Genomic DNA, 18157 nt, shown 5'->3' on the forward strand with positions numbered 1-18157 from the left:
GTTCATTTTAAAATATCCGTGCTTACATACCTGTAAGGGTATTCCTTTCCCATTTTGAAGACCTCTGGGCCAAACAGCAGCCCTGGTTGGATCTGTCACTATTTAATGCCTCTAACCTGTGCCACTTGTTTGTACCTGTGTTAAAATATAAAGTCATAGGATCTGGTCTTGCTTTGCATTTATGATCATTGGCCTCAAATGAGTCCTTTAGGATGCTCAACAGCCATTCCCTAATCCATTCACTTTTCCTCTTTTGTGTTTGCTATTTGTTCTCTCTGGAATGTGTTTCCCTTGGAGATTATCCAAACTTTTAATTGTCCTCTTTTTGATGAAATCTTTTTTGGCCACCCTGTCTAAATTTTTGGCACAACTCCTCCTCTGATAATTCTGAGCAACAGTTTTTGCTTTGTTAAAAGTTTTTTCTCTTTTGACAGTTATTACTATTTGATTTATATACAGATGCTTCTTAACTTAGAATTGGGTTATGTCCCCATAGATTCATTGTAAGTTGAAAATATTTTAAGTCAGAACGACTTTTAGTACACCTAACCTGCGAACATTGAACATCATAGCTTAGCACCACAGTACACTTTAAAGTAGCAATTGTTCACCTACATGATCATGTGACTGACTGGCAGCTGGACTTTGCTGCTGCTGCCCTAAATCAAGAGAACATTGTACTGTCTATCACTAATCTGGAAGAAGATTAGAATTAAAAATCTGAAGTACAGGTTCTATTGAATGTGGATTACTTTAACATTGGAGTTGAAAATTTTTAAATGGTAATTTATTTATATATCTTGGTTCTGGTTCTCCTCCCCTGCACTAATCCCACTGCTTTCAAACTTGAGTTTGATAAGACTCATTTGGAGTTCTTTTAAACCTACAGATATTTGGACCCTTCCCAGAGTTTGACTTAGTAGGCCTGGGGCAAGACCTGAAAATTCACATTTCCAACACATTCCCAAGAGATGCTGAAGCTCTGATCAGAGATCATCCTTGGAGAACCACTGCACTAGAAGATAAGATCCCTGAGAGCAGTGATTTGTAACTGTAACAGTGTTGTTCACTACTGTTTCATTAGTGTCTAGAAGAATGTCAAGAACAGCATGAATTCAGTAAATATTTTTGAACCAATGAGTGTTGAATAAAACTTTCTTTAAAGATAAGAATCATAAACAATATCTAATAATTCTTTTTTCAGAAGAATGTTGATACCCATTTTAAAAAGATATAACTTGTTGGAAAGAACTAAATTATGTTGTTGCTCCATAGGAAGAGAAAATTGAGGCTGGAATTGGGTGATGGGTTCCTGGGTTGGAGAGAGATAGGATAGGCCCAAAGGATTTATTTAGTGAAGTGAATGAAAGTATATTCCCGAGAGCCTGGAGTAGGCTGTCCCAAGAGAGAAGGTGGCCTGGGGTTTTCCAAGGTGAGTTTTACATTTGATCTGGAAGCCTCACTCCTTGTGTGTTATGCATTTGGGGTGGTTACTAGGTTTTCCCTCCATGGCTTAGTGTGCCTGTGCTGACTTTGCCATGTTAGAAAATTTCCTGTTGGCACCTAAGCAGAACCACCCTGGGGATGTCAGAACTGCAGTGTAAATGATATTACAGTGAACCAGGGTCACCGAGAGGACAGTGCTTCAGTGCTGTGTGTGTGTGCTCCAAAGTTGGAAAGTCCCTTAAGCTGGTCTAGTAACTGGCCTTGAAGGATGTGGCTTATGTGTGATTTTTCATCACTCTGGGTAGAGTGATCTTTCATCACTGAAGATGGAGTGAGCTCTTTTCTCCCTCCCCTATCCCCCTGCTTTTGTCTGCCCCTCTGTGTACTCTGATTATATTTTTCTGTTAGAAAAAATTTTTTATTGGGATATAATTTGCATACCATTCAACTTGCCCATTTAAAATGTAAAATTCATTAGTTTTTAGCATCTGAATAGATTTGTGCAGGTATCACCACAGTCAATTTTAGGGCTTTCATTACCCCCAGGAAGAACCTATATCCATTAGCATGTATTAGTCATTAACCAACCTCTTCTGCCTGAGGCTACCACTAATCTTTCTATGTCTATACTGTCTGTGCTGGACAGTTCATATAGATGGAATTCTATAAAATGTGGTCTTTGTGACCTGTGTGGTTTCTTTCACCTGACATACTGTTCTTGAGATTCAGTCACGTTTTATCTTGTACTAGTGTTTCATTTTACTGCCAAGTGATTTTCCGCTGTATGGCTGTACCATGTAACTTTGTTTACATTTTGTTTATCCAGCTATTAATTGATGAACAATTGGGTTAGTTTCACTTTTTGACATTTGTGCATAGTGCTGCTGTGCATACCTATACAAGTTGTATGTGGTGATATGTTTTTATTTATCTAGGGGTGGGATTGCTTAGTCACGTGGTCATCCTGTGTTTAATATTTTGAGGGACTGCTGTTGCTGTACTGTTGACCTTCCCTTCAGGAAATGTATGAGGATTCCATTGTCTCCAGTTCCTCACAGTGCTTATTGTTGCCTCTTGTCTTTATTCTAGGTTTCCTTGTGGTTGGGAAGTGATATCTCATTGTGGCTTTGATTTGCATTTCCTTGGTGGCTAGTTGTATTGTCCTCATTTAATGTGCTTATTGGCCATTTTTATGTCTTATTTGAAAAAATTCTTTTCAGGTCTTTAAGGCCTATGAAATTTTATGCCCTTGTCTTTCATGAAAGAGAAGAAAAATTGGGAAAACTCCAGGTTGTACCAGTGCATTTCACTTTTTTATTTTCAAAGGAAACTGTTTCATGGTACCCGTAGGCATCTCTTCCATGTTGCATTCAGAGGACTGCTGGAATACTACCTTCTCAGAGGCCTTTCTTAATCATCCTTTTAAAAGAGACACTCCTTCTCTTTCTCTCTGACCCTTATTATCTGCTTTTATTACTTTTAGGTAGTATTCTCCTAAATAAGTTTTACTGGTTTGTGGTCTCCTCTTGTTGAATGTAATCTCCACTAGGAGAGGGACCTTGTTTACTTGGCACACTAATTGGGCTCAGTAAATACTGGTTGAACGAATGAATAAATGAATGTGTGGAAAGACTAGGCTGTGGAGTCTATCACTCACTAGTTACAGGAACTTGGGATATATTTAGTTTTCTCAGGTTTAACAACTTCATTTATAAGAGTACCTGTGTCAGTGGGCTGCTCTGAGGATTAAATCAATTGGCATGTGGGAAACACTATACATCATGCCAGTACTCTAAAGGAAAGGAGGGCTGGCTGTTTATCTCTCCCTATTTTTGACATAACTGTATGTTTGCAAGGAGTGCATGTTTACCTTTTATATGATGCAAGTGAACCAATTGTTTTTCTTCTTTTTTCCCAGGGAATGCAGAGAGCAACTAATGTCACCTATCAAGCTCACCATGTCAGCAGAAACAAGAGAGGTCAGGTGGTAGGGACCAGAGGTGGCTTTCGTGGTTGCACAGTTTGGCTGACAGGTATGGTCAAGATAGAAACCAGTTTGCTTTAAAAGCAGTGCTCATCAATAGCTTTGGATTAGGAGGAGACCTAGTTCTTGTCTTTGGAGCAGGGACAATGTATAACTGACATAGTTGCTTAATAATAATGTTTCCTGTTGGTAATTCCTTTTGTTCTTTTATAAGACTGCTGTTAAATAAAGGGGAAGATACAAGAATGCATCTTAAAACCATCTTTTAATAGAAACCACACCACATTCTGTAAACTGAGTGCAAATAAGATCTGGTTCTGCTTTATGGAGCTAACAGTGTTAATTGTATGAAGAGAAAGAATGAGTAATAAGGAATTTCACATAATCAGTTTCCATCTTTCAGCTTTTCTTTGGCCTCTGATGGTTTCTTGTGTTAATTATCTCTTTGGGCTTAGCCATAGTAGGGTGGGTAGAGGGTAAGCTGATCTAAATTTTAGGAGTAACTTTAAAAATGATGGCTTCTCAAAGAATGTTAATTGCATGTATGAATACGCCATGATGAAATCCATGGTTCAGCATAATTAAAATGCACTAATTATAAGAATGTAGGAAATGTATTAAAAATTGATACATTTTGCCAAATTGTGTGCTAAAATTTTGTATCAATTAACTACCACCAACAATGTGGGAGAGGGTCCATTTTCCAGTCTCTTAGTCAACACTGTCTTCACCAGTCTTTAAAAATTTGTGCTAAAAAAATTTAAAAAAATTGTGCTGATTGTCAAAAAGCAACATTTTTTAAAAATTACATGTTATAGATAGTTGTTTTTCTGTGGAGGAAAATAGCCTTCTCACATTTAACCTGTTCCCTCATTCTTTTATTTTTATTTTTACAGACTGCATTTTGATTCACTGTACACAAATGGGGTACAACTTTTCATTTCTGTGGTTGTGCACGATGTAGATTCATACCATTCGTGTAATCATACATGTGTATAGGGTAATGATGCCTGTCTCATTCCACCATTTTTCATACCCCCCCCATTTCCCTCATTCTTAAATCTATCTAGATTGTTGTAAAATTGTTGCTTTTAAATTGCCCAGGTTTGTAACACTTATATTTTGTGTAACATCTTAAATTTCTATACTCGTTTACGTTTTCCTTGTATAACTAAGTTGATTTAATACTCACCATCATTTCTTTTTTTTATGGTATGATTGCTCATGTGCCCTTTATTTGAATCAAGTCCTAATAGCTTGTATTTCATTGTTAAGTAGTTTTTGCAAGATGTCTTTTGTTGGGATCTGAATCCTGAGATTTCGTGTTTGCAAATATCTGCCCATCTTTTATGACTGACTGGGTAAAGTGTATATTTGAATCATACTTTGTCTTGAAATTGTAAAAACAGTACTCCATTGTCTTTTGGTATTTAATGTGTTTGTGAGGAGGTGAGAGGCTATTCAGATTTAGGAACTTTCTTTTTCCATTTGGTACCCGAAGAACTGTTTTTGGTACCGGGGATTGAACTCAGGGGCACTTAACCACTGATCCACATCCCCAGTCCTTTTTTTGTGTTTTATAGATATAGGGTCTCATTGAATTTCTTAGGGCCTCACCACCTCTTTGTTCCAGTATTGTTGTATAACAAATTATCCCAAACCTAGAGGTGTAGAGCAGCACCCAACTGCTTACCACCCTGAAGGCAGGGAATTCAGGAGGACTCAGCAGCCTCTTTTACTCAGGCCTTGCTTGGTTGTGGTCATGCTAGATTGGGCCATCACTGAAGACTGGACTGAATATCCAGGGAACATGGATATTCTTGTTGATGCTACGTGTCAGTTGGGAGCTTAGCTGTTGACACTGTCAATTGAAATGTCTTCTTCTGGAAGTCTCCCAAATTCAGTAACCACGGAGAAGCCGCACAGTTTTTTCTAACCCACTTTTGGAAGTCACACATCATCCTTCCAGTACATTCTTTCTACTAATGGTGAATCTTCAAGCCAGCCCAGATGCAAGGGTGGGGCATTAGATTGTGCCCTTGATGTGACAGTGGCAGTGTCATCTCTCGGCAATATAACTTGCTATGCTTGTTGAGTATTTAATGAATAAAACAGCCAGTGCTCTATTGATCCTCTCAGCATTGTCATCCTTTCTTCTTTTTTTCAGTTAACCTTCTCTGCTACCATGAGTTCTCTCAAGAGCATTGACACATTAAACTTCAGTACTGTATCTCTTGCCTTATAATTCTCTTCACTGTGAATTGTATAATCGCGTACTTATCAAGGTGTCAAAGTATTAGTGCATAAATGTGCTTTTTCCTGTGTTGTTTATAGAGGAAAGTGAGTTGAAATGAGGATATTCTTTTAAGAATATTGTAAATTGTACAAATACTTTTTAATATAAATAATTGTATAAATTGTATGATACAAAAGAATATTGTTCATACACTTTTTATCATGGTAGTCTGTGGTAGGTGATGATCCTGGAATATGGAGGTAACTTTGTAGTATTTCATTTACTTTTGTCCTTTCTTTTTATTCCTTTATAAATGATTTGAGAATTTAACTTTTTTAAAAAAAATTGGCAGTATTTTTAGAATAGTATTAATAAGAGGGCAAAGTAAATAAATCTATTTAATCATTTTAGAATTTGCTGATGACTTACTTCTAGGATACCTTTGGGCATAGAGATGTAATCAAAACCAAGTATTTATTATTTATAATATAGATAACTTTCCTAGGTAAGAAGTAAATCTCAAACAAAAATATTGGATAAGAATGTTTCTGAGAGACCAATGTGAATCATGAATGCAGTTAAGTCTGTTATTAAAATTCTTTGTAGAAACTCTTCTAACTTTACATGTGGAGTCTCTCTGGACTGTTTATTTTTAGGCTTGTCTGGAGCTGGGAAGACCACAGTGAGCATGGCTTTGGAGGAGTACTTGGTTTGCCATGGCATCCCATGTTACACTTTGGATGGTGACAATATTCGTCAAGGTCTTAATAAAAATCTTGGCTTTAGTCCTGAAGACAGAGAAGAGAATGTTCGGCGCATTGCAGAAGTTGCTAAGCTGTTTGCAGATGCTGGCTTAGTGTGTATCACAAGTTTTATATCACCCTATACACAGGTATGAGGGTTTTGTGCCATTCCTATATTCTAATGACATCTGTTGAAAATGTGGTGTCTGGTGGAGCACATAACTTAAACAGTGACTTGTTCTTTAAGGCTAAATCCAAATTAAAATATCCTACAACAGTTCTGTGTTGTGACTTTTTTGAGTAAATCCAGTTTTAATCCTATTATAAAAACAGGTTTTTATAATCCAGAGTATAATAAAGTTATTGAACTTAAACCAATGGCTAAAGTTCAAGCTTGACTTTTCAGTTCATTAAACCTATCATGAACATTTGGCAGGTATCAGGCACTAGGGAAAATTCAGGTTTCTTAACGCATGTCCTCCATGATGTCATTGCTCACAATTCTTTGTTCCCAGTTCCCATCTCACCCTTACTTTAGAGACCTTAGCAACACCAAATCACTTTTTGATATTTCTCAAAAAAAATCATGTTGTTTCTCACCTCAGGATTTTTGTTTCTCCCTGGTTTGGAGGGCACTTCTCTCCTTCCTCTGGCACCTCTCTTCTTAGTATTAGTTGACTTCTGTTCAAAGCTTGAGACTCAGGTTAGGCATCTCCTCTTAAGCACTTTCCTTCCTCCCTCAGGCTTTGTTGAGCTCTGTATTTTATGCCCTGTTATTGTACCTTAACACATTACTTTACAATATTCTAGTGTCTCTGGTGGTGCTTATAGTACCAGTAGTGATAATAATAGTAGATAACATTTATTGAATACGCACTTTTTTTTCTTTTTGGTATCAGGGATTGAACCCAGGGACACTTAACCACTGAACTGTATCCCCAACCCTTTTTAATTTTAAGACAGGATCTTGCTAAGTTGCTTAGGGACTCACTAAACTGTTGAGGCTGCCTTTGAACTTGTGATCCTCCTGCCTCAGCCTCCTGTGGGATTACAGGTGTGAGCCACGGCGCCTGGCTGTTGAACACTTAACTTATATGTGCTGCTAATTGTTGTAAAGTGCTTTTATGTGAAGGAACTCACATAGTTCTCATCTTCAGTGAAGAAGGTATGTGTGAGAAAACTAAGGTGTAAGTTGGCCAGAGTCATATACTATAGTGGTAAATCAAGGATATATACTTGGTGTTATGGTTTGGATGTGAGGGGTCCCCCAAGAGCTCACATATGAGACAATGCAGGAAGGTTCAGAAGAGAAATGATTGGGTTGTAAGAATCTTTACCCAATCAGTGAATTAATCCCTGATGGGATTAATTGAAGTGGTAGGGTGTGGTTGGATTAATTGAAGTGGTAGGGTGTGGCTGGAGGAGATCACAATTGGGGCGTGACTTTGGGGTATATAATTTGTATCTGGAGACTCTCTCTCTGCTTCCTCATGATGCAAGCTGCTTCCCTTTGCCACACTCTTCCTCCATGACGTTCAACCTCACCTGGAGCCGCAAGGAATGGAGCTGGTCTTCTATGGACTAAGACCTCTGAAACTGTCAGCCCTCAAATAAACCTTTTCTCCTCTACAATTATTCTGGTCAGATCCTTTTAGTCAAAGTAGCGACGAAGCTGACTAAAACACTTGGACAGTGTGTCTCTAGGACCTGTGTTGTATCCACCATGCTGTGCTGCCTCCAAACACCCTTGAGTGTTAGGACTATGTCTTATTTATGTTTGTAATCTTGGTATCAAGCCCAGATGCTTAGTGTTCATCAAATGACAGCCTAATATCCTTAGGAAGCTCATATGTCATAATAAGCAAATTTGTATAGTGATTCAAAGCAAGGGTATTGGAGTTGTACACAGTGGTTTGGAATCTCAGCTCTGCTGGTCATTACTGCCGTGGCCTTGGCCAGTTCACTTAACCTTCCTCAGCTCCATTAGTACCTATTCACAGGGGCATTCTGAGGGTTAGATAAATCAAGCATGAAAGCCCTCAGCAACATGCCTAGCTTGTGACAAGTATTCAATAATGTAATAAATAATAATGGCACAGTTCTAGTATTGTATCAGAAACACATTTTAATGATCATCTAGACTTTTGTAAAACAAAATTTGACCTGTAAGAAGTGTCAGATTGAGTGTTAATCACACAGGTTCAGTTAATTGAAGAATGGCAGTAATATTAAAATGTTCCCTGAGGACTAACTACTTTTTATTTTCCTGAAACCTTAACATCAGTGTCAGTCTGTCAGTTTAAATGTGTATCAGAGGAAATATGTAAACAGAATGAGTGTTATCCATGGATATGAATGGTTTTAAAGGAAGCGTAATCTCGGTGAAGTTCTTATACCTTCCGGAGATTTTTGCAACTTGTGGAAAATGGTAAAATCAGACTTGATTGGAGAGCTACCAGCTGAGACTACAGTATCTAAAAGTTTATGATGCTCTCCCTTTTTGACTGCCTTGTTTCCAGAGTGTGGAGCAAAATCTTTGTTGACTTCATCTGTAAACACTCTAAGAATGAGGTTGGACTATGTTTAGAATATGTCAAAATTTATAATATTTGGATTGAACCATGTAATACCCATATGTGTATTTGCCTGTCTAGTCACATTCATATTTATGCATTCAATAATGGTTTTGGGCATCTTGGTTCTAAAAACAAACCTAATAGTTCTAGTATTAATTATTATAGATCAAGGAGTACAAGCCTGAGATTGGTGGGGCCAGCTGTAGTGCTGTAAAATCCAAACCTCTTAGCTTGACGGTGGTGGGAAGTCTCTGAAGAGTTCAGTAAGGTGAGGAGATTTGCATTAGCTGTTACCCTGGGAATAGTGTAGAGTATGGCTCTGAACAATGAGAAGACTGATGAAAAGAATGTTAAAATTGTTCCAGTCAGAGAAATGAGGTTGAAATGGGGAGTGGGGAAGGAGAGTAGATGGTTGGTATAGCACGTAGAGGTAAAATCTGAATGACTTTGTGACCCAAGTGAATGTTGTGGGAGAGATAATCAGACTAACTCAGGATTAGGAGCAAGTAGTATAGTCATCCCTTGATTCGGGCAGCATAAGGAGGAATGCAAGCCCGGGAGACAAGAGATTGAATTCAGTGTTGGTCATCCCAGTTTGAGGCACCTGTGGGATATCTAGACAGGTATATTTAGGAAGAAGTTGGAAATGTGTGTTTAATTTCGGGAGAGAGGTCAGGGCTTAGGCTTCAGTGTTGGTGTATGTGTTCTTGTTTACACTACGGAAGCAACTGAGTAGGTGCTCATGGCTTGTCCAAGATGAGCAGTATGCTCTGGATGGAGCGTGGGCAACGCAGGTGTTTAAAGGAAGTGGTGCATGCCGTTTTTCCTAATAACTCCAGAGGCTAAGTAAGGCAGAAGGATCACAAGTTCAAGGCCAACCTCGGAAACTTAGCGAGACCCTGTGTCAAAATAAGAAGTAAGGGCAAAATGAGGGGTGGGGGAGTCAGATGGCGTCTGCAGGGGAATGATCAGGGAGTCACAGTCTAGGATTCTGTTGGGGTGGCAGTGCAATATGCAGTAAGATTCCTGGCATTTTAAGCACTGAAAAGCAGCTGTGGTGAAGGGAAACTTTTTGTATGATTAGTTTGTTTTTAATGGATGAGAATGACTTGTATAATGCCAGGGCAGAAAAGCAGCAGAGAGAGGGGTAAGGCTGATGATTTTAGATGGAGTAGGGAGAATGGGTTGAACAAGTTCCTGTAGGAAAACATGAAAGAGGAGGAGATTTAGAATGTGTGAAGTGTAGATTGATGGGTAGGATAAGATTGTTAGGATCTGGATGAATTCATATGACAGAGACTTGACCAAGAGCTTTTGTGCCTGGGGATTTTCTTTTTGAAGTAGGAAATATGGTCATCTGGTCAGAGTGGAAGTAGGCATGGTTTGTCAGAGGGCCCAAAAGAAAGATGATGATTGCTGAAATGAACTGTGTGGGAAAAGAATGGTGGAAGTTGACGGACCAGCTCTAAAATACTGGCACTGCAGTTTGGTTATCATACAGTACAAGTGTGGAGCTCACCCTTGAGAACAACAGCAGGAGGAGTGACATCCTTGAGGTAGAGCTGACTTTTAGTTAAGAAAGGAAAGAAGACGATGTCGACTTTCAAAGGAAAAAGCGTTCCAGAGTGTGGGGTGGAGAGTTTAGGTAGAGCGATAAAGGTGGTTTCTAGAGAGTCGTGCTTCAGGAGCTTATAGAAAGATAAGTTTTGGCAAGGCTAGAGAGAGGCAGCTGCGGTCCTGCATTTGGTGGAGGATTAAGCTAGCCTTAGGGCTCTGGATGGACCTCTTTTGTGAAGTCACTTTTATACCAACCTGGGCCGAGGTCGAAGGTGATCATAGGGAGAGACCAGATGACACCTGCATTTCTGCTGGACTTTGGCTCAGGTTTCCTGTTGAATTTCAGTCAGAGTATTCATGGCACATCCATTGTTTCTCTTTCTGGAACCTTCCAAGATAATTGGGTTTGCAGAACAGTGTTTTTTAAAGATGTTATGGAGAATAAATATTAACCTAATTATGTCTTGGATTTGTCCTTTTCAGTTTATATTTTAAAAATATAAATTAAAATTTTCCTTGATATATTTTCCACTAACTCAGTTGGAAAGCACCTTTACTTGTCCTTGCTATTGATACAATACCTTTGATTAGTGTGATCACTTTTTGTTGCTTCTGTGCTTCTTGTTTTTTTAAAGGATCGCAACAATGCAAGGCAAATCCATGAGGGTGCAAGTTTACCCTTTTTTGAAGTATTTGTTGATGCTCCCCTGCATGTCTGCGAACAGAGGGATGTGAAAGGACTCTACAAAAAAGCACGAGCGGGAGAAATTAAAGGCAAGTGATATTTTTTTCTGTTTCTCTTTGCTTAGATATTTTATGTCCTCATCTCTCTGATTCTCAGAGATTGGGAATACTCAAATGACCATTCAAATGACCTGGGGCTCCTCGAGGAGATGGGGTGGGTCTTATGTCATTATTCTCTCGCCCAGACCTAGCAGTAGCTCTTATTGTACACTTATTGTTGGTCATATTGGAGTCCTACTCACCAGACAGAATTGGGACTTTGAGAGGTGGTAAAAATCTGCTTGGTAAAATTAGGTGTCTAGCATTAGGTTACTGGCTGCCAACACTTCTCTCTTTGTTTCAGTGAAAATGGAGGACTTTCCTGACCTACTGGGAAAAATACCTGTGTTATAAGCATCTTGATGGCAAGGAAAATATCCTGTTCTTATTTATTCAATCTGTGTAGGACTAATATCAGTGATTCTATCAAAATATATACTCCTTGCTTTTTAGGTTTCATGATCTGCTCCCAGAGTTTCAACTGTGGTGAAAGTTAGAGTTTGAAGGAGACATCAAGGACCAGTTTCTACTGTTGCCTTTGATGCCAGTCATCATGTATCTTATAGACATCCTTTGACCTTAGGGAAGCAGGACATGCCAGCATTAAAACAAAACAAAACAAAAGAATAAATATAGATTACTCATTAAGCATTGTTTAGGGATGAGTGATTCATACAGGTAACTTTTGATTGTCTTCCCAACACCGGGTGTGGTAGCCTGGGACCATCACAGGAGCTCCCAGGAGCTCTGTGGGTTCTAGATTTTGGTATTCAGTTTCTGACTCTGAAAAGTAAAAGCTAAACCAGAAGGAAAATGGTTGTTATTCTGGGAATGCTTTGCTAGGTGAGACAAATTCTGCCTGCCTTGGTGAAATCTCATTCTGTGAACAAATCTGACATCCTTCCTGTTGTTCTACAATGGAGACTCAGCTTCTTGACAAGGGCACTGCATATAATCCCCTTCACCCACTAAGCTTCTTGACTCAGAACCGGCTGGTTGACTGGGATAATGACAGTGCGAGGGAAACCAGTTTAACCCTTTAGCTCCGAAATCACTCTAGTGATGGCCAGTTTCACTTCAGCTTTTTGTATAGAGATCTGTCATGGAAAAGCCAAATGGTGTATCCAGACCCTGCAGCCTAAACTTTTTACTTCTCTTAATTGTAGTTGGTTTTATTGTTTTTTGCAAGGGTGGATTTGTGAGGGAGGTAGATTTGTCTGTCTGTCTGGAGTAAACTAAACAACTTGTGAGCAGGAACAACATCTTGAACATTTTTATAGTTTCAGATTTTATACAGTGTGTGGCCCAATGTATAATACCCGTCACACACATGAGCTGTTGAATGAATGAAAAGCAGGAGGGAGAATGGGGTGTTCAATACATATTATCAATGCTTTCTATTTGTGGGGTATACGTTTGGTGCTTAGAAATAAAAAGATGATTAAGACCAAATTCAAAATACCCTTGAGTCACTTAGTTTTGTATCCTATATAACTGGGGTGTTTGTGTTAGTCTGGTTTTTTTTTTTTTACTTTGCTAAGTGTTGACTACATTCCTCAGAAAATGATCCTTAGGTTAATGTGTTCATGTGTATGTGTGTGTACTCACATACAATAATTTATTTTAGGTTTCCCTGGTGCTCTGGTTCCTGACTATAGCACTATTTAAAAAAAAAAAAAGAAATAATTTGCTTGTTGAAATGGTGCTTAACAATTTCCTACCTGTAGTTTCAGAGCTGTAATGATAAACATTCAAGAACACACAAAATCATATACATTCAGGGGACCCCAGTCTTTTTTAGACCTTTAAAGATATTTATTAGGCAGCGAATATATCCCTGTTAGCCATTTCCATATGTGGATTATTTCACCATTCCTATTCAAGTAGTTATTTATTATTGACTTAAATGTAAGTGTTTTCCCCATAGCATGCATTTATTGGAATCACCTAGATAGCTGGGTGGAGAACTCCTGAATCCCTATAGCATCATGCTAAGTCTTTAACAAAGCTCCATTAGCTTTGTTGTACATTGGCTTGGAAGTCTTATAATCAAGGGCTAAAGCTGGAGAAACCATGCGGTGGGACCTGACAACTTCAGTAATACAGCCACAGTTCAAATCTGAGCTTCACAACCAATGTTGTGAATTATTTTTTTCCTAGTAATTTTACTGTGACCCATTGCTAAATACTGTTGGGAAAATGTAGATATTTTTTCTTGGATTCAGAACTTCAAATGATGCTTAGAAATATGAAATAGAAAAAAATGAAGTAAGTGTGCTACAGGGTTATAGTATTTATTTTGGAATTCTTTGGCTAACTATACTTCTTGATAGGAATGATTTCAAATATATGTTTACCATTCTAACCTAAGACTGGCCTAAACTTTCCAAGTTAGGCAGACCTTGAACAACTTACATTGGTGAAATGTCAGTCAGGGTGTCAGGAGCCCATATTCGGCTCAGCTGAATTACTCTGGGGAACTGTCATGTATTTATTCTTTTCTCTGCAGTTACGTGGTAACACACATGCAACAGGGAAAATTGGAGTAGTGGTTAGTATCTCAGTTGATCATATTCGATTGTGGAATCTATTTGGTGATATCATGGACTTACCATTCTTATTTATTATGTTTTACTTAAGCAAATGTTAATTCATGTTGCCTCAACATCTAATGGTAGAAGAAGCCTGCAGAGCTTTGATCTGTGTGAATGAAATGGACAGATTGACTTATTGTCAGATTTTGCATAGAGAGGGAAAAACTTTGTTCAGTTTGGTTTTATGCCCAGAGCTCAGGTACCATGGCTTGTATTCCTGTGGGTCACCCAATGGTATCATTTCTTTATTTCTTCACAGTGTAGGCATTTACTTAAGAGGGAAAAAAATAAAAAAGAAAAGTGACAGAAGTACAGTTGATCCTCATTATTTGTGGTTTTTATTTTTGTGAATTTGCCTACTAAAAAAATTTAAAAATTAAAAAAAATTTGCTTACTTGATAAAAGTTATTTGTAACCCTCAAGTCAGTACTCTTGGAACTTTTGGGGTTGCTTGTGAACAGGAGGACAGTGGTGAACAGTGGGAGTCTCTTGATTCACACATTCCCAACTGAGGTCAACAAAAGTAACACTTGTCCTTCTTGTTTCAATTCATACCTTAAACACATGTCTTTTTTGCACCCTACTTAACACCATTTTTTTCTTTTTGCATTTTAATGCTTTTTTGAATGATTTTGCTCTTTAAAATGTTCCCCATTACCAAAAATGCTGTGTAGTACCTCTAAGGGCAAGAAGATTGTGATGTCCCTCATGGGAAAAATACACATGCTAAATAACTTGTGTGTTATCCAGCATGTGTTAGGTAACTATCATTTATGTTCAGGCATTGTAGTGCGGTTGGCTGTGAGTTCAGTGTAAATGAATCTATAGGTTAAATAAAGTATCTTTTAACAGAAACACACCCAAAATAAAGTGAAAGAATTGACCAGTTGACAAAACTGTGACCAGAGACTGTCAGGAAGCTAATCTTGTAGTTTATAAGGAGTAGTGGTTCAATATTTAATTAGTATTTGTGACAACTTGTTTGAACATAATTTCAGTGCATAATGATAATTGACTCTCTGTTTTAAGAAGAAATGGAAGTTTAATTAGAAATCTTCTCCCAAGAAAGAAGTGTCCATTCCATAACCCTGAAGCTGAGTGGGAATAGCATAAATATTAATTACAGCATAGAAACTTGTACTGAAGAAACCAACTATTTTAATTTCCACCTCCTCTATTATCTGATACCTTTTAAAGGTTTCACTGGGATTGATTCTGAATATGAAAAACCAGAAGCCCCTGAATTGGTGCTGAAAACAGACTCCTGTGATGTAAATGACTGTGTCCAGCAAGTTGTGGAACTTCTACAGGAACGGGTAAGAGAAAGTGAAAGAAGAAAAACCAGAGAAGAATTATATCCATCTTATAACCTTTGTCCTCTAAAAACATGGTAGTGTTAATTTTGAGAAATATTTGTATTTTAAGTTCTTTAAGGGCCAACAGTTTTCTTTGTGTGTGTCACTGTGTTGGGTATTATGGGGCATGCTATCTATATATGTACAATATATGAAAATATTCCAGTTAAATAAACTTCAGAAAACTTGGAAATCACCTTACCACATCAATACCTAATTTTGATGTTTCTAGAAGTTATTTTTCTTTCCCTTCTCCTTTTCCTCAACCACACATTGATTAAAAGCCCACAACTATAGTTGGTCACAGTCCTAGACTCTAGCAGTGCAGAGGTTAATAAGCTGTGTTTCCATTCTTGAGGGATATACATTGTAAGGGATAGAAACAAAAAAAGATTATAGAACTCCTGCGAAGTGTTAGAAATCATGATTTCAGTATGTCTGTGGCATCTTGGAGCCACAGAGGAATTAGTTTGAAAAGGCTTTCAGATCTTTCTCTTCTGCTCATTTTAAAAAGGTACTTCTGTTAGGTATAAAATTCTGGGTTGACAGATTTTTTTTTTTTTTTTCCTGGCAGTATTTTAAAGATTTTGCTTCATAGACCTTGTTTGCATTATTTCTGAGGAGAAGTTTGATGTTTTTTTTCTTGTTTCTCTATAATTGTTCTCTTCTCCACCCTCCCGTCTGAATCAAGATTTTCTCTTAATTCTTTTTTTTTTTTTTTTTAGCAGTTTTAGTATGATATTTCTAGGTCTTCTAGTATGTTTGAATCTTTTTCTTCCAGCTTAGAGTTCTCTGACCTCTTGGGTTGGTAAATTGTTTCTTTCTTTCTCTCTGTGCTGTAGTGGGGATTGAATCCAGAGGTGCCCTACCACTAAACTGGAATCCCAACCCTGTTTTCTTCATTTTTTATTTTGAGAAAGAGTCTCACTAAGTTGTTCAAGCTATTCTGAACTTGTGATCCTCCTTGCTTCAGCTTCCCAAGTTGCAGGGATTACAGGCATGTATTTCTGCTCCTGGCCCTGTTCTTTATTAAAGAGTTTTTGAAAATTCTTGGACATTATTCTTTTTAAATATATTTTTACTTTTAATTGGCACATAGTAATTGTACATCCTTATAGGGTACAGTGTGACATTTCAATACATGTATATAATGATCAGATTGGCTTTTCTCTCTTAATATTTCATTTGCCCTGTTTTTTCTTCTCCTTCTGGGATTCCAGTTATACATATGTTAAACAATAAAATATTGTCCTGTGGTATTTACATGTTCTTTTTTCATTCTTTTCTGTTAATAATGTAGCTTTGATAATTTTTATTCATTTTTAAGTTCTTGACTCTTCAGTGTATCTGTTATAGTGATATGCTTATTGAAGGAATTTTAAAACTCTGATAATCATTAACAAACAATTTTGTCATTATTTGGCTCTCTTTTCCCTATAGTGTACATCTCTGTTGAAATTCTCCGTCTACTCATGCCTGTTGTCCACTTTTCTACTAGACCACACAATCATGAATCATAGTTATTTCAAAGTCCTTCCTGATGACTTGAACATCTGGGTTGTTTCTGGCTCTGGCTTTGTTAATTGTATTATCACTTGACATTGTTCGGTTTTCTTGCCTTTTTGTGGTATCTTGTGATTTATTTTATTGAAAATTGGATATTGTGTCTATATGAATAGAAGAGATTGAGATAAGTAACGTTTATACCACGCGGACATCTCTTTTTCTGCTGCGCTTTTAATGTAGTGAGTTAAATTAATTTAGTCGGTATTCAGTTGCTTTTGGGTTTCCTTATTTTATAGTTCCTCTTGTTGTTCCACAGGCTCCCCAAATTGCCCCAGGGGTGAGTTGCTTTACCTTGTGCTAGGTGTGGGACCTAGTCTGTTCATGTTTTTTTCTGTATACCTGTTCCAGATTTCTGCATCCTTTGCATGCCTATTCCACAGAAGGAGTCTCTTTCCCTACTCCTGTTCCTCTTTCAACAGCAAACTGCTGTTGCTGATTTTTTAGTGCTAGACTTATAATAGGAAAATGCATTGATGGTTCTAGGTCTCTTGGTCCAGCTTCAGTCTTAGGCAGGACCTAAGTGTTGTTTTAATGCTTTTGAGTGTTGAGGTGGGTTTTCCTCAGTGTTCCTTCCTCTTCCTGACATGGCAGCTAACCTCTCCTTTGACCCTGGGGTGTTTTGTGGGTGAGTTTCCTGTTTGTCATACACACTAGTATGTTTTGTGTCTGTTTACCTGGTTTGTATCTGTGCAGGATCCTGGGCCCAAGAGAATTTCTTCACCTCCCCACCTTGAGCAGATCATATTTGATTCTACCACTCCCCTAGATACAGTGGACCGTAGGAGAGCTTCTGGCTTTGTCCCTTGACTTAAGGCTTTTGTGGATGTGAGGGAAGGGTTTTGGGAATGGGCAGAGTTCTGTGATGTTACTGTATACCCACGAGGAAGACTCTTAGTCTCCAGACCTGACTCCTGAGCTTTCTTTTGAGCCCCTGGTTTTGGTCTTTTTATGAGTGAATACAGAATCCTTGTTCCTGGGGCTCTCAGTTATACTCACCTGTCACACTACTCCATTCTCAGCTTTTAAAAACTTTGATCATATTTTAACTGTTTTCTTCTTACCTGCCTTTATTCCTCCCATGTTCTGGGAAGCAGTTCATATGTCTTGTCTTTTCTTGGTAGCACCCATCACTCATGAGTTCAGCTCACTATTTTAGGACCTTAGCTCTGTGATAGGCTGAAGGAATTTTATGTTTTTTTAGATTAGCTGACTTTTTCACTTACCTGTGGAGCCTCCGTGTCTCATTTTCAGTGAATTTTTACTCTACTTTTACTCCTGGTGCATGTGTTAGTCAGCTTTGCATTACTGTAATAAAAT

General features: G+C 38.0%; 1 protein-coding gene across 2 annotated transcripts in view; it reads left to right on the forward strand.

The window, feature by feature from the left end:
• The window catches only part of Papss1 (3'-phosphoadenosine 5'-phosphosulfate synthase 1), a 133253-nt gene that overhangs the window by 41776 nt on the left and 73320 nt on the right, over positions 1-18157 (forward strand). For both annotated transcript variants that reach the window (XM_047567035.1, XM_047567037.1), the window contains exons 2-5: positions 3365-3479; positions 6323-6558; positions 11178-11316; positions 15117-15235. In XM_047567035.1, the coding sequence (XP_047422991.1) occupies positions 3365-3479; positions 6323-6558; positions 11178-11316; positions 15117-15235 (609 nt within the window). The remainder of the gene's footprint in view (positions 1-3364; positions 3480-6322; positions 6559-11177; positions 11317-15116; positions 15236-18157) is intronic.

The sequence above is a fragment of the Sciurus carolinensis genome, chromosome 10 (assembly GCF_902686445.1).
Source record: "Sciurus carolinensis chromosome 10, mSciCar1.2, whole genome shotgun sequence".
NCBI lineage: Eukaryota > Metazoa > Chordata > Mammalia > Rodentia > Sciuridae > Sciurus > Sciurus carolinensis.